Source organism: Amphiura filiformis, unplaced genomic scaffold (genome assembly GCF_039555335.1).
Source record: "Amphiura filiformis unplaced genomic scaffold, Afil_fr2py scaffold_80, whole genome shotgun sequence".
Lineage (NCBI taxonomy): Eukaryota > Metazoa > Echinodermata > Ophiuroidea > Amphilepidida > Amphiuridae > Amphiura > Amphiura filiformis.
In genome coordinates, this window is record NW_027305544.1 from 142,688 (window position 1) to 168,348 (window position 25,661).

Below are 25,661 nucleotides of genomic sequence, written 5' to 3' on the forward strand. Positions count from 1 at the left end.
CTTTCGATCGACATCCGCCATCTTGTATTTAAAATGCCTAGCAACTGTCACTCAAACTTACGATGTGTCAACTGCCGTTCACTTTTATACAGGGATTGAATACGAGTGTCACGGCCGGGTTTAGTGTGCATTCAAATCCTTACTAGCCGTCGGAAATGATTGCAAATTACACATTTGTAATCATTTTGACCACAAAATATGATGTGAAACACAGGTAAGCAATGAGAACAAGTCCTACATTTGAAATTTGTAGCTTACTACAACCTGAGACTAGCATTGACTAGTCTCAGCTGCATGTACTCATCTGAATTCCTACTGACTGAAGACAGCCTGAAGACATAATCATAATTCATATACATGTCAGATGTATAATTGTATTGGCAAATATCCACAAAAGCGTTCATTATCAATTTATTTTGATAAATTGTCACATTTTATGCCATGTATTATATTCTTAAAACTAACCGGTGGATTTGCGAACAATTTGTCGCAATAAATGACGTTCGAGGTGAAACGGTAGGCCAAAATGGGTTATATTTGGTAATATGCACACGAATGGTCAAATTAATAGAAAAATACCTGTGATAAATTTATCTGTACACATTGTCGCACTCCGAAAGTGACGTATGGTATATTTGCAACCCTGTGGTGGATTTATAACAATTTGTCGACATAAATAACGTTCGGGAGAAACGGTCGCCCAAAATGCATTATTTTTGGTAATATGCAGACGAATGGCCAAATTAATAGAAAAATACCTGTGATAAATTTATCTGTACAAATTGTCGCACTCGAGTGACATATGGTATATTTGCAACCCTGCTGTGGATTTGCGAACAATTTGTTGACATAAATGACGATTGCGGAGAAATTATTAGATAAAAAGCTTTTATTTTGCCTAGGCCTGTCCTCCATGCTAGGCAGGGTCTTAGGCAGGATCAGAAGGTTTGGGTGTGTAAATTTAAAAAACTGGGTGTGTAAATTTAAAATTTATGTACAAAGTGGGCAAAAACTGGGTGTGTATATTCCTGCATTAAATACATCAGAATTATTACCATTGCAAGATGGCTTAAATAAAGCTAGTTCACCACGTAAACTTGTATGGCTCAAAATTGGACCGCTCGCCATTAAGTTTACTGTCATTATGTATTTTGAAATTGTTGACGTTTTAATGATCCCCAATTTCCGGTTGATTATTTTAGCTGTGTCACGTCACGCGCATGACGCTGGTGGTAACCAGCCTAGCCTAACTTCAGTAAAAAAATACGATCGCCGATATCGATGTGATGGATGTGATGTGGGACTTGCATAGGATTACACAGAGATATTTCGTGCCAAAATTTGACCATTTGTAGGCAAGTTGGCCTTACTTTGTCTGCGTTGTGTGAAAAAGGACAGTCTTAAGTAAGTATACGTAACGCTTTTGATGTTTTGGGAGACAGTGAGGGATCCGAAACAGCGGGTGGCGGAGCTTATTCTTGACTGTTTAATATTCATTCAATACGCTGCCTTACGGTAATAGTCTTATACGATGGACAGATAGTATCAGTTTGTGAATGAGGACATCGTATAAGTTCCTTGTACTAGGCTTAAAGCTAGCATTTCAAGTATCTCTTATGGCAAATAACAGATGGTGCCCGCTGGAATCTCTTGAGGCATTGTCTTTTTTAAAGACATTTCTTGTTTTAATGTCTGACAGGTCTCAAACTCACAAATGTTTGAGACTGAGACTTTAGAGGTCCGAGACCTTGATATCCAAGACCAAGACCTGGAACAAGAACTGCAAACCCAGGTCTGGAGATGGTCTCCTGGTCTTGAGACCTACAACACCACCAAGCTTTTATTATAAATGTTAAATGTTACTGTAATTATAGTACTTCAGGCCAAGTCTTTCACAGGGCATTTATGTACACCAATGGCCATTACAATGGTGCAAAAAGTAGTAATTCAAAAAAATTGAGGGCGTACGTTGCTGCGGACCAAATCACACATTATGGCTTTAACAAGCAACGGTTTGCTCAGTAGAAAAATGCTGAATGTAGAACAATTTTGATTGGTTTAGTACCATATTGAGCTAATCAAAGCTATGTTAATTATTAGAGAGTGTTAGAGGGATTATGGCTATGCCAGACAAATTGTCTGGGAAAACGTACTGCATAGATTATTTTGGTCCCCAGCACCATATCTTATTGTTAACAGTACTCATATTGCCAACACCAAATACAGTAAGCCAACAAATTAAGGTACCAGTTGTGTTCACCCCTGTATATTCTAAATAAAGAAAAATGTGTAAAAATTAAAACAAGTATCTAATACCTGTACTCTTTAGCTCTGATTTAAAACCTCATTTGTTGAAATTGGTTGAGAATTAAAGAAACAGACGAAAATCAAAAGTTGCACTTTTCTGTTCTAATCAGTGAAAGCATGACGCTAGTTTTTACGTGCTAATCAATGGAAGCGCGGCGCTAGTTCTCTTGTTCACGAACACTTTGTGTACAAATCAATAGGGCATGCAATGAAGGAAACTGCAACTTTTACATTGGTATCTTCCTTGGGTTTTGGGATCGCCGTGTCTTTATTTCTTGAACAATTTCAACGAATGAGGTCTTAAATTTGAGCTAAAAGATGCAGCTATTAGCTGCTGGTTCCAATTATGACATATCTGTCTTTGTTTAGAATATACAAGGGGTGAACATAACTGGTACCTTAATTTTTTGGCTTACTGTAGTGTCTTTTGCCAGTGGCGTAGCACGAGTCATCCTATTGGATGCACCGACTGATTGAGGATACAATCCATTTTTATGCAATTTTCCTGTGGGATTTTCTAAATTTTCAAATATTTGGGGGACATCGCCCTGGTCTTTTTTAAGTTGGCAAAAAGAAAGTTGACACAGTAGCAGTAACCAAACATATCGCCAAACATTGGGCCATTTCAAACATATCATAAGCTTATTATCCATGCATCCAATTATCTAATTTCATACCGACTGTATCAGGCTTTGTTGCTTGAATGTGAAAATACCCAGTCTCCTGGAGCAGATAGAATAATTTGTCCATGGCCGGCCAAACCTTGACATGATCCACAGCGGGTAGAATTAACGAGGGGAAGTAACTGCCTATCATTATTTGAAGTCTCTTTAACATGCCTTGTTCCGGTAATGCCCAGTTTGTATGAGCACCTAGAATATGCCTGTATACAAAACATAAAAATATGCAAGATTGACCATCTATATTAATACTATCAGCATACCAAGTTTGAAGTTGACCAGGTTATTGCATTTAAGCTGCAGAGTGGATTTAATGATAATGTAGGCAAAATATGCAACTAAGCTCATCAATATTCATATATGCAAATACCATGCCACAACACTATAAAGCACATCAGACTACCATACCATACCAAGTTTGAAATTGATTGGTCATTGCGTTTAAGCTGCAGAGTGGATTAATGAAAATGTAGGCAAAATATGCAAACAAGGTCATTAATATTCATAAATATGCAAATAACATGACACAAAACTATACTTAAGGAAACCATATCCTATCACCAGAAGTTGATCGGTCATTACGTTTAAGCTGCAGAGTGGATAAATGAAAATGTAGGCAAAATATGCAAATAAACTCATTTATATTCATAAATATGCAAATAACATGACACAAAACTATACATAACATCAGGAAACCATATCCTATCACCATACAAAGTTTGAAGTTGATTGGTCATTGCATTTAAACTGCAGAGTGGATTAATGGTTTTGCTTCTGCCTGGACAGCCAAACATCCAGGCAAACAGGCAGGCAGGCAAACAAACAAACAAACAAACAAAAAACAACCAACCATGCACTTGGATGATAAAATAAGCCCCAAATAATGTGTGTGGGCCAAAAACCAAACTCCTGAATGCCACCACAAAGAGCCAAAAGTAGCCTCCCCTAGAGTCAGGAGGAGATACACCATCTCCTCACCCTAGAGTGGGGGGCTTAGGTGGGAACATGTTTACATGGATGAGCACTAAGGATTTGCCTATAAAGACGTAAATAACCATATAGGCCTAGATCCCGGAAGGTTGGGGATAAATCCCCCAATATTTTGATAAGGCGGATGGTCCATGCAATTATCCCCAATGCTGATGCCTTCACTGACCACCTCCTCTACCATGAGTCTATTACCTTTTCCAACATTGAATAAAACAGGTACCCATTTGGGCACCGAGGCAATAGGGGTGAAGAGCCTTGTCTAATCGCACAACATGTTCATGCGGCTGGGATTCGAACCCATGACCTCAAACGTCCTTGCTATTATGAGTTGATGTCTTGGACCCTGAATCACTGTGCCACAAGGGAAATAATTGAAAGCAATTTAACTGAAAATTCAGCAAAAATTGATTTTTTTTTTAGCAGACAAAAATTCTGGATGTTGAAACTTTGCTACTAATTTTGGTTATGAAATAGTGGGTGATATGAAATGAGAATGTTTGTTTACTGTCAAACACTGATTGACTGTAGCAGTGGTGTCACTGCTTTAACAACAGTCTTTAAACTGATAAATTTGGGACACTAAATAAAATGTAGTGTGGTTTCAGATATTCTGTATCTACATTGTAGCTTAAAAAATACAGTGGAACACATGAAGTCATGTGGTTTAATGTTAATACATGTAATATAGTCTCGCGGAAGCTGTAACAATTTAAAGTCTTTATTATCAGTCTTTTTATTTGTTTAGTTTTTAAACTGGTTCTAAGTCAAAGATATACCGTGTTATTTTATTTTCCCAAACATTGGACCAATTCAAACATGTCATAAGCTTATTATCCATGCACCCCTTATTTAATTTCATACCGACTGTATCAGGCTTTGTTGCTTGAATGTGACAATACCCAGTCTCCTGGAGCAGATAGAATAATTTGTCCATCGCCGGCCAAACCTTGACATGATCCACAGCGGGTAGAATTAACGAGGGGAAGTAAGCGCCTATCATTATTTGAAGTGTGTTTAACATGCCTTGATCCACATTTGCCATGTTTGTATGAACACCTAGAATATGCCTGCATTCAAAGATAAATTAAAACTCTCAACTTTTTTGGAGTAAGTTGGACTCTCACATGATGTGTTTATTTGACGGAATAGACATATAATAAACACAACTTTCTCAAAATTGGACCAATTCAAACATGTCATAAGCTTATTAGCCACATATCCCTTATATAAATCATACCGACTGTATCAGGCTTTGTTGCTTGAATGTGAAAATACCCAGTCTCTTCCAAGCGGCGGTAAAATTTGTCCATGGCCGGCCAAACCTTGACATGATCCGCAGCGGGTAGGAATAGCGAGGGGAAGTAACCGCCTATCATTATTTTAAATGTGTTTATACTCAACACCATGTTTACATGAACACCCAGGATGTGCCTGTACATATATAAAAATAACCAAAATTAGGTCATTATTTCATAATCCTCTTGAATAAAAAACACAACATTGGAGAAGGGGAGTCCGAAATACCACCTTCAAGTATTTGCCCCATTGCCCCCCAGTTGACTGACTGTTTGAATTTATTTGTTTCCCAGTTGTTATGTAGGGTTTAGGGTCAAGAATATGAATGATTTAAGGTCAGGTAGGAAACTGAAGGAAATACTTGCGGTGAGACTTCATGATCATGGATGATACATACTCCTGTCAATGTCCATCAGGCCCATTCTGCTTTATTACACATACTTTGAGTGTGGTGATTATCATGGGACTGAAGCAAAACATGTGCTTGCAATGAAAATTTCAATGAAATGTGGTATGTTTGAAACACATGGTAATATTTATGAGGCATGCTTGCAATACATCCTTGTTTCATAGCCTAGAGGATTTTTTATATATTTTCACTTCTTAAAACATTTTCACTTTTAGTCTAAATCCAGAACTACTTTCGCAACCTCTTTTATACAAAACTTGTTTGCTTTATGAAAAATGATTTGCAGGGATAGTGCATGAGAGCTCTATCTGCTATACCTGCCCTGTAGACATTTGACAATTTATGCATTCAAATTGTACACATATAAAAACATGACATCTAGCAGCTATTAAAGATAGCATCACTGGGCGGGGAAAACCTCATATGTACTTTTGGCCCTTGAACATGGATAAAGCCTTGTAGGTGTAGACTTTATATTGAAGAGGTTGTTTCATCCATGTTCAAGGGCCAAAATTACATGACGGAAACACCTCATACATGTATTTACTTTTGGCCCTTGAAAATGGATTAAGCCTTGTAGGTGTAAACTTTATAAGGAATGGATTGCTTCATCCATGTTCAAGGGCAAAAAGTACATATGTGCCCATCCACCACAAACTGGTCGTAAAGTCGGCATTTTCCATTTTGAGATAAATCAAAAGCAGTATATGGATTTCTATGTAAAATATATTAGGAATTTGACCTTTGATGAACCATAACTTCACTTTCAGATGTCCGATGAAGCTGGTTGAGGTGTCATTTTAAAGCTGAAAGTGAATTCTTTCAAAATCTGCAATAAAAAGAAAATGACCTAGAGCCGACTTTACTACCACTTTGTGGTGGATGGTCACATATATGAGGTTTTTCCCACCCGCTGACAATAGGGTCTTCTTGTATATACCCCTCAACATCTGAAAACTTACTGAGGGAATACAACAGCCATGTGGTCAACGATGGCAGAACCCCAATCTCCTCCTTGAATGTAGTATTTGGTATGGCCTAGACGCAGCATCATCTTATGGAACACACGGGCTGCCTCTTTGGTAGTAAAACCTGTGAACAAAATGAAAAAGGTCAAAATTGAAGTTACTGATGACATATAACAGCCATGTGATCAGCTATAGAGGCTGTGAGCCTTTCGCCATCTTGTGGGTACAAATGATATGCGTGTTCATGCGCCATGATTTTGCTGTTCACGCATGGAGATCGAACGACCATCGCAGCGTGTCACACTGACGGCCTCTATATGTTAGATCCCCAGTCACATTCCTATATTTTCCCATCTGCAATAGCTGCCCTATGGTCATTTTACAATGTCTATATTATACAGCAAAATATGACACCTGGCAGCTATTGCAGATAGGACCTTCTTGCCATAAAAGAGATGATTTAAGCACTTCCCATAATCTCACTAGGATCCACAACATGCTCATCTATCAGGGCACAGTTCTTTAACCCCATTACATTTGCACACTCATTGAATGACCTTCGAACTATTTTCACAATGATTGTTTAATTGAGGTTATTGAACTGTGCCATTGGGATGAGGCCATTGTAGTCCATGGTGTTTGATGCAAAAGTATTGAGTGTTTTATCCAACTGTGGACACACAAAAAAAAATTTCACCTTACTGTGGACATGGTAAAGTGATAAAGTCATATCCATGTGCGGATTAACTGGCAAATGTGATCAATGGCTATAGTGTGTGATTGTATAAATGCAGTTATTTATAGTGCGCTATGCACAAGGTATGAACCCACAAGCCTCGGCACACTTTACAAGAATTTGTGATGAAAACACACCATAATAAACCATTTGTAACCCATCACATCAAAACTGACCACTTCACGGCTGGCTTCATTAGCAGATAACAATGAAGAAAAAAAAGAGAAAATATACAGAAAATAAAAAGAAATTTGAGCTTGTTTTGCTGTTTTTTATACATACCACAATAAATCATCACAGCCAGGATCAGCTTTCCCAAGTTCTCACACAGGTAATCAAGGCAACAAGTATTTACTCCCCATTCCAGAAAAATACAGCACTAATTTTGTTTGGATTAAAAAAATTTTATCCTGTTTTGCCAAATGAAACATAGCTCAATCCTAATTCCTAATCAAATTTTAATATTTTTGCAATTTGAGGGGAAATTGTCCAAAAAAACATGCAATTTTGCATGTTTTCTTACAATTGTAGTCACAAAATTAAGTTAAGTTAACTCAATAAAATTTAAAGAGATCAAACAGGGATTGTGCCAGACTGAATGCAGCCAGGTCAAATACCTTGCTGATGAGCTAACCTGACCAGGAACCATGGACGTCCGCAGTTCTTATGCGTCCACAGCTTCATAGAGATTATGTGTGGTCCTAGTTTGGCGGTGTTTACAAAAGTCCCCCATACCCAGAGAAGATATCTTACCCTTCCCAGAATCCTTTGCAACATGACACATCACCTCATTTCATCAAATGACACTCCTATTACTTTGTACAGGTTCCCTTTGTTTTCATGTTGAGAATAGACTGGCTAAACATGGGTTGATAGTCAAGAAATATTCATATTTTGCAAGATCTGGATGTGCTCTGTTCACTGATGTACTCTTTGTCACTATCAACCCAAGTTGCACGTACTAGACATCAAATGAGTACAACAAATTGAAATGGAAGTATTGCATTGTGGGAGGTGTAAGATATCTACTCTGTCCTAAACCTACCTGTTTTATGAGGAGCTTCTGAGAATGCATAGCCAGGGATAGATGGGACGATAATTTCATAAAATTCATCTGCAGCACCTCCATGCTTGCCGTCATTCAACATGGGAATCATCTGCAGTATTAAGATAAACATAAAAGGAATGTCACTTCTCTTATCTTCATAACAAGAGAATACAATTAATCAAAAATGTCACCTTTCAATTGAGATATAATGCGTATTGCAGTATCCTTTACACTCAAATAATGGGCCTGAGGCAGTAAAAACGTAAACCAATTATTCTAATTAATATAAATTATTTTACTGGTATGTGGTGAAATGTACCAACAATCGCAATGCTCTGATGGTCCCCAGGACTCCCCCCCCCCTCACCTCCTCCCCGCCTATGCCACTGCTGTAGCATGCACAGTTAGTAGCTACCATGTGTGTGACAATGGCAAACAATGTTCAAAACACTGAACTATATATTTACTGGCCTTTCCTCCAGAAGTATTTAATTATCTGTCTTAGTTGCAATTTAATCTTCTCTTGGAATCAAGTATTAGTGCCATTGGCACACTTGCACCAGTGTCTTAGATACCTGTTCTCCCTTGTTTTGGATTGAAAATGGTGCAATCAAAATTATGGCAAATCTATGACAAATAGCCCAGTATGATGTGCCTTAGAGTTGGGGGAAATCTTTCATTAGCAAACTATGTTACTTTGAAAAGCTAAAAAGTTGACCCAAACAAAGGCTCATAGTCCAAGTTCAAAAAGATAAAAAATCTTGCACTAGAAGATCAAATTTCATGCATACGCTTAACATCAGGATCAGAACAAAAATATCAAACAATATGTTTGTTTTTTTCTGAAATTTACTGAAAAAATATGAAAATTGCTTTTTATTTGGACGAGAAAATTAATTTTAAAGTCAAAAAGTGTAGCTTATAATTTTGCTCATTTCAGCACTGTATTTGATCAGTTCCAACTTCCAATGCATAATTAAATGACTGAGTGAGCCATTATATTGGGAGGGCGAGTTAGCGCAGCGGTAGTTCCCTCGCTTTGCACCACTGAGGTCCCGGGTTCAAGCCCGGCGCGCCCAAGGACTCATGTGCACTTGGTTTATCCCGATTCCATGCTCGCTCTCGCAGGTTTTCTCCGGGATCTCCGGTTTCCTCCTGCTTTCAAAAAATCGATGATTAGTTGTTTGGTTATCAAAAACTTCCTTCACCCAATGGAATTTGGGGAGCTGCACAGATAATTGGTGGATGTTACAATCTAAGTGCGGATAGGTCTGCACCTGAGGTTCGGCTGCAACTGGCCTAGATGATGCGATCTGATTGTAATGATTCACCATGGCAGCGAAATTACAGCGCTTTGAATCCTTCAAGATCTAGCTGGAAAAAGGCGCTATATAAATCCGAAATTTATTATTATTATTATTATTTATATAACAATAGCCAGCAAGTGACTAGCGTTCTGAGTGAATTTATATGCCTACCTTATAAAATTCATAGAATGAGCCTGGCCAACCATGCACCAATAGTAATGGCTTAGACGTCTGTCCTGGTTTCAATTTTGGTTTCACATGTACAAAATGAACATCAATTCCCTCAATGCTGGTCTTAAAATGGTCATATTTATTCAGCTCTTTCTCTTGTGTTCTCCAGCTGCAAAATAATAATAATTGTAAAATTGTTATAACACTGTATAACATATATAATACAAACACTCTGAGATATATTGCTTCATCTGTTTGGATATCAGAGGAATAACAAGTCATTCGGGTGCGTCTATTCTTCCGTTATTCGCCTCCAAAGGGGAGGGAATAGAGAATTTTATGTTTTGTAAAATACGAGAGGAAAAAAAGGGGAGGTGTTGAAAAAGAAAAGCTTTCAACAGGATTCAAGGATGTTGCAATGGTTCAGTGTGCAGTCTGTACCATCTAGGGAAGAATTTGAGGTTTATAGGGAAACCAGAAGAACAACTCGCAATTAGCATGATTAGCTAACAGAAAAGTTTGCGGGTGTGATAAATAGGGCACAAGAAACAATAATGAAAAGTATGGGGAAATGTGTAGTACCAAAGTAGATAGCAACCAGCATACTATTTTTTTCTCTTTTGTGTCTATTTCTGTGGGATCCTGGTTGGGAAGAATCTGTGAAAGAATCTGGCCACAGCGTGTTAGCATGAGGGAATAATTTCGATTTTCTGGAAGAATAGATGCCTCTGAAGTCATGCCCCACAGAGCAGTCCATACATGTACTTCCAGTATTTAACATGGTTTTTTTTCACACCATCTAAACTCTAAACAAAATATATTTCCACAGAGGTTATGAGGAAAATATGAACTGTCAGCTCATACGAAAACCTGCATTTTGATGGAAGGAGGATGATGCCAATATGTGGTCACACACCTCTAAGCACTGCAGCCTATAGATGAGTTGACCTCAATGTTTATCAACAAAAGCAAGGGACTGGTATATCGATATGCTTGAGTGAACCGCATGCCTGTTCAATAGCCTTATTGTGATGTGGCAAGAGTTTAAAACCACGGACCCTGAACAAAATATGATGCGCGCGCATACTGCCAAGCAAAAAACAATGGAAATTGTGATGATGCGTGCGCATACTGCCAGGCATTGACGTCAGAAGTCAACTCATTTATATACACAAGTTTACGGTACTTACTCATACTGCTCCAGCCAGTATTTGGCAATAGTCTGCATGTAGTCTGGTCTGAAGCCATAGCGGAACTTGGTGCCTTCAAGGCCCTCAAAGTAGCGAGTGTTCTTGATGCGACTTTTAAGGTCCTTTAAATCATCATTACTGAAATTGATCTCAAATTTTCGCACCGACGCATCCACCTGTTATAAGTATAAAGTTGAAAATTAATATGATATCAATTCTATGATTTATTTGAACAATTAGGAGGAGATGCTGCTGGCATCATTTTACCAGGGGGCATGGAGGGTCTTTTCACACCCGTAAAAGTAGCCCTACATCAGGGCCTTTTAAACACACTATACTCCGAGAACTGCTAAAACACAGTGACCACTCCACATGGAAAAAAAGGCTCTATGAATCTTGGCTATAACCCCTGCAGTGCCTTGAAAAGAGCCACTGCAAATTTGTTTTTTTGGGGGGGTTGGTCACTGTGTAACAGTTCTCTGGATATTAGCCAGGGTCTGTGATATAGCTGGGTTTTGAATTGCCATGGTCTATAAAAGGCTACTTTTAAGGACCATTCCATGATTTGGGGACAAAAGGTACAAAATGTATGTAATATGATGAGTAACGAACATTTTTTTTCTCTTTCTTACGTAAGAATTTAAATAATTTTTACGTCACCGTTACAACTTACTTTAATAATACTTTCGGTTGATTTCATTACCTTTTCACTCCATTTCTACCTACCTTGCTATCAGTCTTTTCCCCTCTTCCCCACCATCCATCTCCAACAGGAGGAGGAGGTGCCTCGTTAGGATATACGATGTAGACACCAATACCAATGCTGAGAGACAAGAAGATTAGTGGCATCAACCAGCCCATTGCGAAGAGAAAATTGATCTGTTAGGAAATACAATATGCAATAAAGATGTTACGTTTTCCAAACATAAAACCCTCTCCACACGGGTGTCTTATGCAGACAATAATTTCCAAATTATATTTAAAAATTCCAGAATTTCAGAATTGTATATTGTCATGATCACATTTGGAGTCAGCATGAAAAATGCATTAAAATGGTTGAGTGGTTCCCGTTCTTCAGATTCCTTGATACCGGTATCTTGAGGAAATATCACAAATTTTTTGTGTTGAAGCCTATGGCCAGCACACAAAGCTCGCATCCAGAGCCAAAAAGTTGGTTCAATGTACATGTATGTATACCCTAGCCTGAGATAAATTACTGGTTTACAACATAATTTACAAACAGAGCACGGCAAGTTGACTTTCACAGAGCGGTGACTAACAAAAAATATTACATTGATAACCAGGGCCCAGGGGGTACATAATACTACATTGTACTCGGTACAAATGACCATATGGGGATGTAAGATGGGAAATAAGAAGTACCGGAGCAGGGGCTACTTTGTAAAAAAATAGCCCCTGGTTCACGGGGTTTTATACAGGGAACCAGGGCTATTTTCAATGAACCAGGGGCTATTCAATGGATGGAAAAATTTGTTGTGTACATTTTGATACCTTACTCAATCAGGCTGGGGAATAAGAAGCGCCGGACCAGGGGCTACTTTGTAAAAATAGCCCCTGGTTCACGGGTTTTATACAGGGAACCAGGGGCTATTTTCAATGAACCAGGGGCTATTCAATGGATGGAAAAATTTGTTGTGTACATTTTGATACCTTACTCAATCAGGCTGGGGAATAAGAAGCGCCGGACCAGGGGCTACTTTGTAAAAAATAGCCCCTGGTTCACAGGTTTTACAAGGAACCAAGGGCTATTTTCAATGAACCAGGGGCTAAACGGCCCCTGGCCCCCACTTATTTCCCAGCCTGGTTCAAGGGGTAGCGATTGTCTGTCGTGATCAGCCGTATTTTACTTCCGCACTTCCATTCCTTCCTTCCAATACTGTACAGCTCTCAGTTGGTTGTGAATCAATGCACAGCATTGCTTTACACAGCGTCATACTTCATCAATTTCTACCAGATATTCCTTCCTTCCTAAATCGTGCTTACCTCAACTGATTGAGTATCAATGCACAATTAATGTTGATGATTTCATATGCTCTGGCAAACTGTTCCAAATCTCATGGTATGGGGAATGAATGAATATTTGTAGACATTGGTCTTGGTGATTCATTTTGGTTTAGCCATGGCTTTTGAATGAGTAGTTCCCCCCCCCCTCCCCGGTGGATGCGGGTTGTCGATTGTATGCGGAATGGCGATCTCTTGCTCAACCATCTATTTGAAAAGATGTAATCTGGTGACTTTCATTATGTCTGCTAGTGAATCCCATTGAAGTTCTCCCAACAATTTAGTGACAGTTTCTCTCCAGTTAAATATAATTATTTGATACAAAACGGGTGGCTCTTCATTGAACACTGTCGATCCTGTGTACCGTACATGTATGTTTTTTATTGTGCATAGTTCACCACGTAAACTTGTATGGCTCAAAATTTGGACCGCTCGCCATTAAGTTTACTGTCATCCGTGTTTCGAAATCTGCAGACATTTTAATGATACCTGATTCCTGGTCATTACTTCAACTTGTGTCTGATGCTTGTGATTTGTGGGAACCAGTTAAACTTCAGAATAAAAAAAAACAATCGCCGATATCGATGTGATGTGGGACTTGCATAGGATTGCACAGAGATTAAATTTGGCAAAATTTGACCTTTCTAGGCAAGTTGACAAAACTTTGTGTGCGTAATATGATAAAAGACAGTCTTAAGTAAGTACGGTACATGTGTGCAACTCATTTGGTGTTTGGGGAGACTGTGAGGGATCCTAAAGTAAACAATAGGTGACGGATCATATTCCTTCAACAATTCCCTGTACGGTAACGGTCTATTACGTTGTCCAGAGACAACGTATATAACTAGTCTATAGGTATCCCAGGCAAACCTTAGTTAACACATATATGCTAGTCAGCAAAATTCGCAGAGACCGGGGCCCAAACACAATGCATATTTACATAGAAATAGCTTCAGTCTTCAGTAGTTTCCTCCTTATAGCAGCCATTCTGGCTAAACTAGGGTTGGTGGCGTCCGCATCTCCCTGATGGCTGGAAGAGCTGCCATCTTGAACATCTCAGCTGATGGAACACTCACTGCTGAGATGGGTAGCTTGTTCCAAATGCGGACTGCTCTTGGGTATTAGAAATTTAAATTTTTTTCGAGAACAGGTCGGTGAAGGAAACCTACATACCGGGTAAATATGTTTCTATACTTCACTTGACCCAAATATGATTTTTTATGGTGATGAGCCACTCGCACATGGAATTTTTGAGGGATTTTGATAGCAGTCCCAATAAAAAAAAGCTGCTATCGCCATGAGACTAAGATCTAGAATCACCAGGGCCGTGACACTCGTATTCAATCCCTGTACAAAAAGTGAAGTCACTTTACGGCAGTTTGATTGACATATCGGCAGTTTGAGTGACGGTTGTTAAGGACTTTGGTACCAAGTTTGGTATCGTAGTAATTGATTGACAGTTTTGGTAGTTTGGTACCCTAAATTTTTCCAAGATGGCGCACATCGACTGCCAATTATTTGGACCCTTTCAAGCAAAAATACAGCTTATTTAGCCAGTCTCGTAATGGGGTCATCGAAGAGAATATTTTCCTAGCATATTGAGCTAACTCTTCAGCTATTTGGTTTTTCACGATATGATAGTACCGTAATGGAAAGATTCGACCAAATGTTCGCCGTTTTTCGCCATTTTTTTTTTTGGAAACGATGACGTAAATATGCATCATCTCTTCCACAGGTGATACACTCAGGGGTAGCGTTAACCCCCGATCGGGGGTGAATGACCCCCTAAATTAAAAAAATATTAATTTTTCACCCTCCATATATTGGGAATGTGCAAGCTCGGGGGTGAACTCTGACCCTCTACTTTTGGACCTTACTCCTACCCCTGACTACACTGCAAAATATTTTTCACCCCCGAGATTTAATTTTCACCCCATGTATTTGGATTTTCTGCAAGCTCGAGAGTGAAAAACACGGGAAAACAACCCCCGACTTTCTGGCCTTAATGCTACCCCTGGATACACTCCTACACAGCTATGCCATCACATGCATGAAGGCGCATAGGCTGAATGACTGACTTCATTTGCGCAAACGAGTGGCTTATCCTATAGTATATTAGTACTCGAGAATCCTTGGAAACACCCCTAAAATATTGTTTTGGGGAATTTTGCTAGCAGAATCTTTTTGATGAAAGTCAATCTTTGACAAGATGTAACTTTGTTACGGAAAGCGCTATAACAAAAATGTTTTCAGTTTTGGCTTTCTTTACTCAAGGGCTAATTTAATTTGATATGTAAAATGATGCAGTTTGATGACAAATTTGAATTCACCTAGCATACCTAATCATGCTAATAACTATAACTTAAGTTCCTTGTACTACATTGTGTTTGGGTCACAAACACCTGCAGCGTATTAATAGGGGCGTCAAATAACTCAAATTACTTTGAAGCAGCTAGCAGCTCCCCAAAAAGAACTTTATATAGGTATGCTAGGTGAATTCAAATTTGCCATCAAACTGCATCATTTTATAAAGCTCTTGAGTAAACAAAGCCAAAACTGAAAACCTTTTTTTCATAGCACTTTCCGTAGCAAAGTTACATCTTGTCAAAGATTGACTTTCATCAAAAAGATTCAGCTAGCAAAATTCCCCAAAACAGCATTTCGGGGGTGTTTCTAGATCTTAGTCTCATTATGATAGCAGCTTTTTTTAATGGAACTGCTATCAAAATCCACACCACCTCAATGCCTTCGGCAAAATATTTCCCTAAGTTCAGGTGTGCCATTTGCGCATGCGCGAAAGTAGTTTGATTGACAGATTTCACCTCTGACCTCGATCAGCTGTTTTTGCGACAGTCATAACACTGACAGAAGTATCCAGTTGCGAAAATCGAATTATTTGCCTCATTTTAGCGACGTGCTTGGACTAGTTTGCAATAGTAATATTAGTATTCAATTCACTGAATATTTAGAGAAGCAAATGACATGATGGATAAGGACAGTTTAAGGCCACGGACATCGAATATACCACGAAAACTAGCTCGTTCACGTAGCGTTTTCGTTGTCCCACTGGCCTACTACACCTACACGTAGATTGCCTGGCGATCGGAGTGTTATCGTCAGAGCACCTCGGACTACACGAAAACATGACGAGATTTGTCCCATTCACCACTGCATCACACAGATCTATGCACTGTCATGACTGTACATTCATGATCATTGCAATACAGTGTATGTCGTGTATGAATCTGAATCTGAATCTGAATATATACTGCATAACACTCCTGGTGGAGTCATACACGCAGGATGAGGTGTGCGCATGAAATTAACTAGTCTTGTTGGTTGAGGTGGCTTATGACGGCTGTTATAAATTGCTTGGTGTCTTCTATGGTGGTTACTGAGTAGGGAAGTGAGTTCCAATCTTTGACTGTTTGGGGGAAAAAACTGTATTTGTGACAGTTCTTGTTAGATGTGATGAGTTGATAGCAGTTGGGATGTTGGTGCCGTGACAGACGTCGGACCGGCAGAAGGAGGTCATTCACCGGCAGGGCGAGGAGGTTTTGTCTTGACTTCTGGAGAACTGATAATCTGCTTACTGTCCTTCTGTTCTTGAGTGAGTTCCATTGAAGGTTGGTGAGAATTTCAGTAACACTGCTGTGTCTGGAGTAGTCATTGACGACAAACCTTGCGGCTCTGCGTTGAATTTTTTCTAATTTGTTAATAAGATCCTGTGTATGGGGGTCCCAAACTGAAGATGAGTACTCCAAGAGTGGGCGAACTAAGGTGAAATATGCATTTTCTTTGATGGATTTGTTGCAAGAGTAAAGGTTCCTTTTTATAAAGCCAAGAGATCTATTTGCAGGTATGTGTATACCGTTCTCCTGGCTGAGTATGTTGGGTGTGTTGTTTGTACCTCGACTCTGCAAGGTGAGTTTCTTTTTATAACTCATTAATTTTTTTAATGCACAAGTAAAACTAAACGACACAACATTAATTTTAACTGGCAGTGAGGATTCGCTATAGTATAGACGAATCCAACGAGCCAAGTCATGGTCAGGATTTGGTCGGCCATTAGGCCAAGTAAAATAAAAAACATGTTTCACGTCCGGGTTTTCGAAAAAAAGGAGGAAGAGGGGTCTTTTATTTTCTATTTTTTATCACAAAATTGGTGTAAATAGCCATACTTAGAGCTCAGTGTTTTAGCGTATACAATAATGCCTGGAAAAAGGAGGAGAGTTACACCCCCTCAAATGATCACAAAACCTTCCTAACGTGTTTCTTGTATCTTAACAAGGCTATAGAAAGCATCCTAACTTCCTAGACATATATTTTGAAAAGTTATAACCGAATTTCAAAAAATAAAAATATATTTGAAGAAACCTCAAAAAAGGAAGCAGGAGGGGACGTGAAACATGTTTATTTTTTTATTTGGCCTTATTAGGGTCCCTGCATGCACCAAACAGGTGTTGTGAGTGCCCAATTGGGTGGATTAAACCCGCTTAAAATTTGATGTGAGATTCTTTTGTGTTGTAAACTGTCATCATTCTTTTGTCTGCGTGTAACACGGGTGGTAGAATGCAGTTTAAAATATCCTTCAAGGGCGCATCATTTCACATTTTAGGTGAGATAGTTTGTCCCCGTCACGGCTATGGCCGCCATTGAGGTTGGGGAATGCGTGAAATTTGATTCGTCTATAGGAAAATATGATTTTGACTTCATCTTAAGTCTCAATCCCAACCCACAGCAAGTGAGCAAACATAAAGTCTTGATTTTTGCAGAGTATGTAGGCCTACTATATGTTTACAAAGCAATCGTGTAAAAACAGAATTTTGAAAAATATTCAGGGCTTTCCCCTTAGCAAATGTTACAATGGCTTTAATTACAATGTCATACTGTATTGTCTTTCCAGAAACTGGCACACGAAAGGTCCATTCAGCAAGGCATATCTTCAAAAAATCTGAACTATAAACACACGCTGAAGCAAAGCACCTGCAACCGAACAGCACAGCTTTCCTTATTGAGGAGGATGTAAGTAATTTCATTTACAAAGTTGTAGCCAAGGGGGTGCAGCACACCACACAAAATGCCAATACCTTATTCCTATGTGTTCCTATATTTAATTCTCAGGCACGACAGGTATATGTGTACATCCATATCATTTCTTTTTTCTTGTCGGGTGCTACATCGGTATCATCTCTCTTAATAGCTAGGAATAAACCAGACTCATCTCCGGGACTCATCTCAGAAGTGGAGGTCACTTCAATTCATCCCCAAGTCACATGGTTAAGGAATGTTCTTTGTATTCCTAAACCATGTGACTTGGGATGGTTGGAAGTGACCTCTACTTCAGACATGAGTCTGGTATTTATTCTTTGCTATTATGTGAAATGAGACACATGTAGCAGCCGACAAGTGCATCGCTTTGATATGGATGTACATATATGAAATGAAAGTGCCCTCTGACAAAAAATAAAAGAGAAAATCAGAAGGGCAAAAGAAAAGAAAAGGGACAAGGAACCCTTTTCTACCGAAATTAACCTGATCATGACCGAAAATAGTGTAAAATACGAAATTTTTGCGTGCTACGCCCCAATAAAGCCTTTTTTAGAAGCTCAAAGACATACAACCTCTCTATGTATAATTGTATGATGCAACTTGTTTTGCAATGCAGAGTTTTTTTGTGTACCACCTAAGTTTTATTTTGCCCTCCTTACTAAAAAAAAAGATGGCTATGCCCATGAAACTATGCACGACTAGTAGACTTAGTAAATTACAGATTAGTGCTTTAAATCTGTCTCCGCTCTCACAGTTCATAAAAAAAATTAAAATTGCAAAATGATTGCAAGTGACTACTTTTGACTTTATGACCTTTGACCTCACACCTATTGAAATAGCATATCATGACTCTGCTACAATAATTTATCATTTTGAAAGGAAAATCTAAAAATTTAAAAAGATAGTACATTAAGGCTTTAAGGGAGTACTATACCCCTGGCCAATTTTGTGCTTATTTTTTGCATTTTTACATAAAAATTATAGCACATTGGTGACAAGTAAGATATGTATAGGGGGACTCCCAACTACTGTACTGAAAATTCAGCAACTCAAAGCAAGTAGTTATTGATTTTTTGATCAAATATTGGTTTTCCTCATTTTTGACTGTAACTCCACAACTGTTGTCTGTGCTGATATAAAATTTCCAGTGCAGTAGTTGTAGTCCTTGCCCCTATAATATACATATCTTACTTGTCCCCAATGCCCTATAATTTTGAGAAAAATGCACAAATAGGCACAAAATTGGGCAGGGGTGTAGTACCCCCTTAAGGCACACAAATAGCCTAGATACCATAATCCTGATAATAATGTGTAATAATTAATCATTGGCTATTATTTTATTTTATTCCAATTTCCAGGTGCAGCAGTACTACTGAGGATACTGGTTTCGTGAAAGACAAAGAGGATGATGGTTTGAAGTCAACAGCTGGCATCTGTTATCTGTCGCATCACTCGCTAGCCGCATTTATAGGGCTTTTTAAACACACTATATCCGAGAACTGCTAAAACCCACTAACCGCTCCACCCAAAAGGGGAATTAGCAGTCTGGGTTTAGCAGTTCTCTGGATATAGCCAGGTTTTACGATATAGCATGGTTTTGGACCACCACAGTCAAAAGGCCGTAGTAGGGCTATCACTGCATGCATTGAAAACTTTCCCAACATTATGTCAACAATTAAATTTTTGAAGAAAATCTTTTCTGGAGGGTGAACATTTGATGAGAACTTAAATACTTGCATAGTAATTTATGTGGTGCATAAACTAACTAGTAAATGTTTGCTCCAATTATTAAAATAATAAGGACCTCAACAAATGACTCTGACATCATGTGATGTAATCGTAATGCATAGTTCCTTACAGGCTGTAAAAGTTGCATGGAATTATTGGAAATGTTCTAGGCACTTTTCTTTGGTTTGCCTCAAATTCAGCAGTGACGTCAATGTCTTTTCATGGCTGCGCCACACGAACCACCCTTTTTTGCTACACAATTAACTATACGCATACGATTCAATACGGCGCCCACTAAAATATGCACCTACGTCACTACTGAACTTGAGGGGAACCAATGTATAGCCAAGGTTCCCTAGTCCAAAAATACGGATCGCTAGTCCGAAAAAATAGGAAATGGTTCACAAGTCCAAAAATAAATAAGGTTTACAAGACCTTAGCAATGGAAAATCTGCAGCCATTAGGACTAGCGACCATTTTTTTCTTGGACTAGTGACATTTATGCAGGACCTTAGGATTAGCGGATGCAGGATAGAGTAATTGTAGACCAAATTGTTTAGTAGCTGCTACTGGTTTACCTTCATCCCCGTAAATATGATGAGTATCCAGTCCACTAATCAAGGGTTTAGGACCAGAAGGCCTAACTGCAATAGCTGCCCCATAGACATTTTGATAATTTATCTAAAATATGACACTTGGCAGCTATTGCAGATAAGGCCTCGTTAATGTCTGTTATTTATTAAATAAATAAAAGAAGACCCTACATGTAAACCCTTAACATAAAACTAAAATAAAAGAAGGTCCTACATGTAAACCCTTGACTTATAAATGCTTTTAAAGGAGTGTAAGTGTTCATAGTTTATTATTGGCAGACACTGTTTCTTTCATGAAAGCTGTGACTGTGCATCAATGCATTCACACCCAAAGCCTTCAGGAAAGACTAGCCGATGTCAGTCAATGCTACAATGTAGTCTTTGTGAAGGCACCATATTAACACACAAGCTGGACTCGAATTTCAGTCAGGGCCATTGCCTGCAGTTTTTCAGTTTTGGCCTTTGTGCCCCTGATCTTTGTTAACTTCAAGGTGTTCTTCATTCCTCTTGACAAGTGGTGCCAAATGGCCTTGACAAAGGGTCCCCCCCCCCCCAATGAAGGTCTGAACAAAAGCCTTCTCAAAAGACTAGTGGCTGCCAATAGACTGTAAATAAATGGTCTTTTTGCACTCATTATCTCATACTTCATTACTAAATGTATTTTTACACCTATTTCTCTGGTACATTATTAGAAAGACAAGAGTTCATGAAATAAACAAAAATGCATGGTGAATATGTAGCTTTGATCATTGTTTTAATTTATTTTGAGATCTGTAAGGAAGTGAAAAATAAAAGCACTATTTTTTTCATTAAAAAGTATGAAGAAGGAAGTCAAACAAACCAAAACAGTTGAACACACCTACTTAATAGATAATAAATGATGGGGATTTTTTTACTACATGTATCCTCTATTGTGTGATGGAAGATATCCAATAAAAAGTCTGCACAAAAAGTAACACAGCTGAAATATGCCTGTAAGTTCAGAACTAGTAATCGTTTCCACAATATTTCTACATAGAAAGAAGGATGATTTATTTACGCTCATTTTGATACCCCATTTGTGAAATGTCGTTCAATACTGATAACACAGTACATAGTGCTTTTAAAGAAAAACCACAAATTTAAAAGTTGCCATTTACAGCAATCAATGGTTTCAATCAATGACTTCATATCAATACAAATAACCGCAACTTTCAATTCGGGTATTTTTCTTTAAAAACACTGCTGTGTTGTTATTATTGAACGAGATTGGACTAATGGGGTATCAAAATGCGCGTAAATAAATCATCCTTCTTTCTATGTTGAAATATTGTGAACACAATTATTAGTTCAAACGCTACAGGCATGTTTATAACAGCTGCGTTACTTTTTGTGCAGTCTTTATTTTTATAATACAATTCAGCATATTCCTCTAAGTGATTGTGATCTGGGACAAATCCAAAATTGGATCTAATCTATTAGAAATATTCAATCTAGAATTCAATCTTATTTGATTTTTAATCTAAAAACATTTGGATGGATTTTTAAAAATCTAATTTGAATACATCTAATTTGATTTTAATCTAAGGGTTAAAATCAATCTAAGCAATTTTAATCCCATATATTAAAATTGAATTAGATTGAATTCTAATCTATTGGATTGAATATTTCTAATAGATCTTAATAAATTTTCACACATTCTGTTACACCTAATTTATGAGTCCCGACTTTCAACACAAGTATTGTTCTTCAATTAGTGAGATTGAAGTGCGTTTCTGAATCCGGTCATTATTTCAGTCCTTTTTAATATTTCATTTGTTCCATGACTTCCATCTGCCTCCGCTGCAAAATGTGACATGAAATGGCTCACAGTGGCATTGGTTAATGGTGTCTGGCAGTTGGTTGTTACTTGTACAGTGTAGCTCTGACCTTTTAGTAGGCCTGAAAAAGAAAAAGAGGATTTTAGAAAATTTGTCAGGGTAAAGCTGGGACAGTGGCACAATCCCCCAGCATGGGGCTGTTACAGCGGCTTGGTTTGAAATCCTTGCCCACCCACTTCCCCCAAATGAGCACATGCATCTGTTTTCCCCAGCCCCCCCTTGGCGGTGGTGGCAGATTTACCCCCAGCTAGCTGTTCCCTTGATTGCAATGAAAGTGTAGTTTTGCCACTGGTGCCCCCAATCCCCCTCCACCAACGGAAGAACAAAACAGGGTTCATTTATGTGCCATATTAGGGGCTGTGCAATAATTATCGGGGGTAATAAAATGTCCGAACGACCCACCAAAATAGCTTGCCCCCCCTCTCAGCCTGCAAAATAATCGCTTTCCTCCCTCTTTTGGCCTGCCAAAAATCTTTGCCCCCAACACATGCCAAATTTTTTGGGATCCCAATTTGCAAACCTTAAAAGGTCTAGATATGTCGCGAGCACAGCGAGCATGAAGATTTGCATATTTCAGCGTTTCCATACTGTTTTCCTAAGCCTTTTTAGAGCATTTTATTTAAAAGTCACCCCATGAATGTGTGCCAAAAATTGCTTGCCCCCCCCCCCCCCCTCGGATCGCTTGCTTGCCCCCCCAATTTTACCCTCCTTCCAGGGCTCATAATTATTGCACAGCTGAGCCCCTTATAGGTATAAGGGGGCTATCATTTTCTTCAGAAGGGGGGGTCATGAATATACTGGGGGTCATAGAATTTTAAGACCAAAAATAGGGGGGTTATAATTTTGTAGCAATCAAAATAGGGGGTTATAGAATTATTAAGGGCTGGCGACTGGTGTAACTTTTCTTACACTTTTTTGAACAAAATGTGCACACAATCTTTATACAATGCAAGATTTTTTGCGCACTCGTCGCCTTCTTTACGCTTATGGTCAAAAAATTTTAACGCGTTTAGTGTACTCCGCTCTAAAATTTTGACAGAAGGGGGTCCTAAAATTTTTGACCCACGATAGGGGGTCGTAAAATTTTAGCCCGCGATCCGCGATGGAGGGGAGTAATAAAAAATTGACTTCAGTCACCGACATATTCATGACCCCCTGCGAAGAAAATTACATCCCCTGAAAGGTGAATTCAGTCAAATTTTGCCATCAAACACTGCATCATTTTATATCAAATTAAACTCCTTGATTATAAAGAAAGCCAAAACTGAAAATCGTTTTGTCATAGCACTTTCCGTAGCAAAATTACATCTTGTCACAGATTGACTTTCATGATATCATCAAAAACATTCAGCCAACATTAGAAGCTTCAATTGGCAAAACAAATCAGGATCTAGGCTCATGATGGAATTTCCGGCTCATGACAGAGCAGCTTTTCTACGGTGCGGAACTGCTATCAAAATCCTCTAAAATTCCATGTGCGATTCTCTCATTACAAAAATAAATCATATATTTGGGTCAAGTGAAGTATTGACAACATATTCATATAGGTTTCCTTGACCGATCTTTTCTTTACGAGGAAAATTTACAAAATATTGTTGTATTTTAGCCTAGTCGTAAGAGATTCCCATTGAGTTTACATGTACGAACCTGTTATTCCCACCTAGACCATGCCAAAAACATGCCCACATTTCAACTCGATTATCTACCAAACTGGTCATAGATCTCCAACAATTTTTGATATGACATAAATGAAAGTGTTACTTACCTAATGTATCCATTTTCAGTCGAGATCTATGACTGGAATTCCTGTAATTCGTTGCCAAATATTGGTATTTTCCTCATTTTGCACCACACAAACCAATGGAAAAAGTTACTTCCGGGTTGCCGAGAAGGCAGGGAAAGTAGGCGGGGCTTGTGAGAACAACTTCTAGAATCGTTTGAGTCGGGACGGTAGAAACACCGAGTGCATTAAAAGTAACGAACCCAATAAGCCCTTTCGCAAATTCAGATCATTGCAACTGCGCATGCTCAGACATCGTCACACAATCTTCCACGAGAGATAAACACGAGGAGGCTGCAGTGCATTTTCAATGGTGGCGAACTTTGCACTTCCTTCAAAAACATATTTCTGTAAAACATTTTTTATTCATTCCTACATATGTTAATATTTCCTGTGAAATACAAATACTGTGAAGGAATGAAGACCGAACTGTCAGCGAAATTCCAGTACAAAACATTTTTATGCAAACGTCAAAGTTCACCCCATTGAAAATGTACAGTAGCCTCATCATGTTTATCTCCAATTTTATCGGCAAATATTACCCATGATGCACCATGATCTGAATTTGCGAAAGGGCTTATGTGGTGGTGTGATCAAAATCCCTCTAAAATTCCATGTGCGATTGTCTTTAATATCACCATAAAAAATCATATATTTGGGTCAAGTGAAGTATAGAAAACATATTTATGTAGGTTTCCTTCTTCGGCCATTTGTTTGAAATTTCTATGTAAATATGCATTGACATTGTCGGCGAATTTGGCTGACTAGCAAATGTGTTAACTAAGGTCATGAAGGTTTGGCTGGGACCTACTTAAAGCTTTCTTGACTGGTCTATATGTCAATGAATGATTGATTGATTACTTCAGAAGCTCGGGTTTATCTGCATAACAATAATCAGTATGTACTCCCCGATGTACTTGCAACTATTAGATACTTTCTTTTGTTTTTCTTACCTGATACAACAGAAGAATCTGAAACTTTCGTCTGGCTGGTCTGGTATAGATTAGGTTGTGGAATTCGGCACCGCCCCCTGTTCCAGGTATCAGCAGCCCGTGGTACAGAGGTTGGGGCGATCTGATTGGTTCGCATCAAAACTATATTCCGAAGTCTTCAAACTTTCTGGACAAAGTTTGGTTTGGCCGTGGGTTTGGGTAAGTGTGCCACGGAGAATTTGAAAGTGGACCCATCATTGTATCAATTTTTCAAGAAATTTCGACCAATCGACGCGACACTACAAAATAAAAAATTTTCCTCCACATTTAGGCCTAACACAAATTGTCTTAATTTTTACTAGCCCGAAACATCATGGCCCTGTTGAAGGACAGTGGAAATCGTAGTGACGGAGGTGTGAGTACCTCGGGCTAAATTTTTACAAGTTGTCCCCAATTTGGGGGGGGCAATTAAAAAAATTGGCTACGGTGAGGCAAAATTGGACCATATTCCTAAAAAAAATTAAAATGGACCCATCCATAATCATACCAAAAGCTACCAAAATTGGCCTAGAAAAAGTGGTAATTCATATACC

At 38.6% G+C, this 25,661-nt stretch overlaps 2 protein-coding genes across 4 annotated transcripts in view; one reads left to right on the forward strand and one right to left on the reverse strand.

Moving 5' to 3' along the window:
* The window catches only part of LOC140144777 (epoxide hydrolase 1-like), a 44,362-nt gene extending 19,185 nt beyond the window's left edge, over positions 1-25,177 (reverse strand). The window contains exons 1-7 of one of the 2 annotated variants that reach the window (XM_072166581.1): positions 25,090-25,177; positions 11,829-11,981; positions 11,103-11,278; positions 9,913-10,081; positions 8,432-8,543; positions 6,645-6,774; positions 2,985-3,190 (exon numbers count right to left, since the gene is read on the reverse strand). In XM_072166581.1, the coding sequence (XP_072022682.1) occupies positions 2,985-3,190; positions 6,645-6,774; positions 8,432-8,543; positions 9,913-10,081; positions 11,103-11,278; positions 11,829-11,963 (928 nt within the window). In that variant the 5' untranslated portion in view covers positions 11,964-11,981; positions 25,090-25,177. The remainder of the gene's footprint in view (positions 1-2,984; positions 3,191-6,644; positions 6,775-8,431; positions 8,544-9,912; positions 10,082-11,102; positions 11,279-11,828; positions 11,982-25,089) is intronic. The other variant, XM_072166582.1, reaches the window with a different exon arrangement.
* Positions 15,854-19,689, forward strand: LOC140144779 (uncharacterized). Of its 2 annotated transcripts, none has more exons than XM_072166584.1 (4): positions 15,854-16,361; positions 16,984-17,048; positions 18,031-18,149; positions 19,535-19,689. In XM_072166584.1, exons 1-4 carry the CDS (start codon positions 16,268-16,270, stop codon positions 19,680-19,682), a joined length of 426 nt encoding a protein of 141 aa, XP_072022685.1. In that variant the 5' UTR covers positions 15,854-16,267; the 3' UTR covers positions 19,683-19,689. The 2 variants fall into 2 exon arrangements, with proteins under 2 accessions (XP_072022685.1, XP_072022686.1); XM_072166585.1 differs by having other exon boundaries at positions 16,316-16,352.
* Positions 25,178-25,661: the final 484 nt, after the last annotated feature.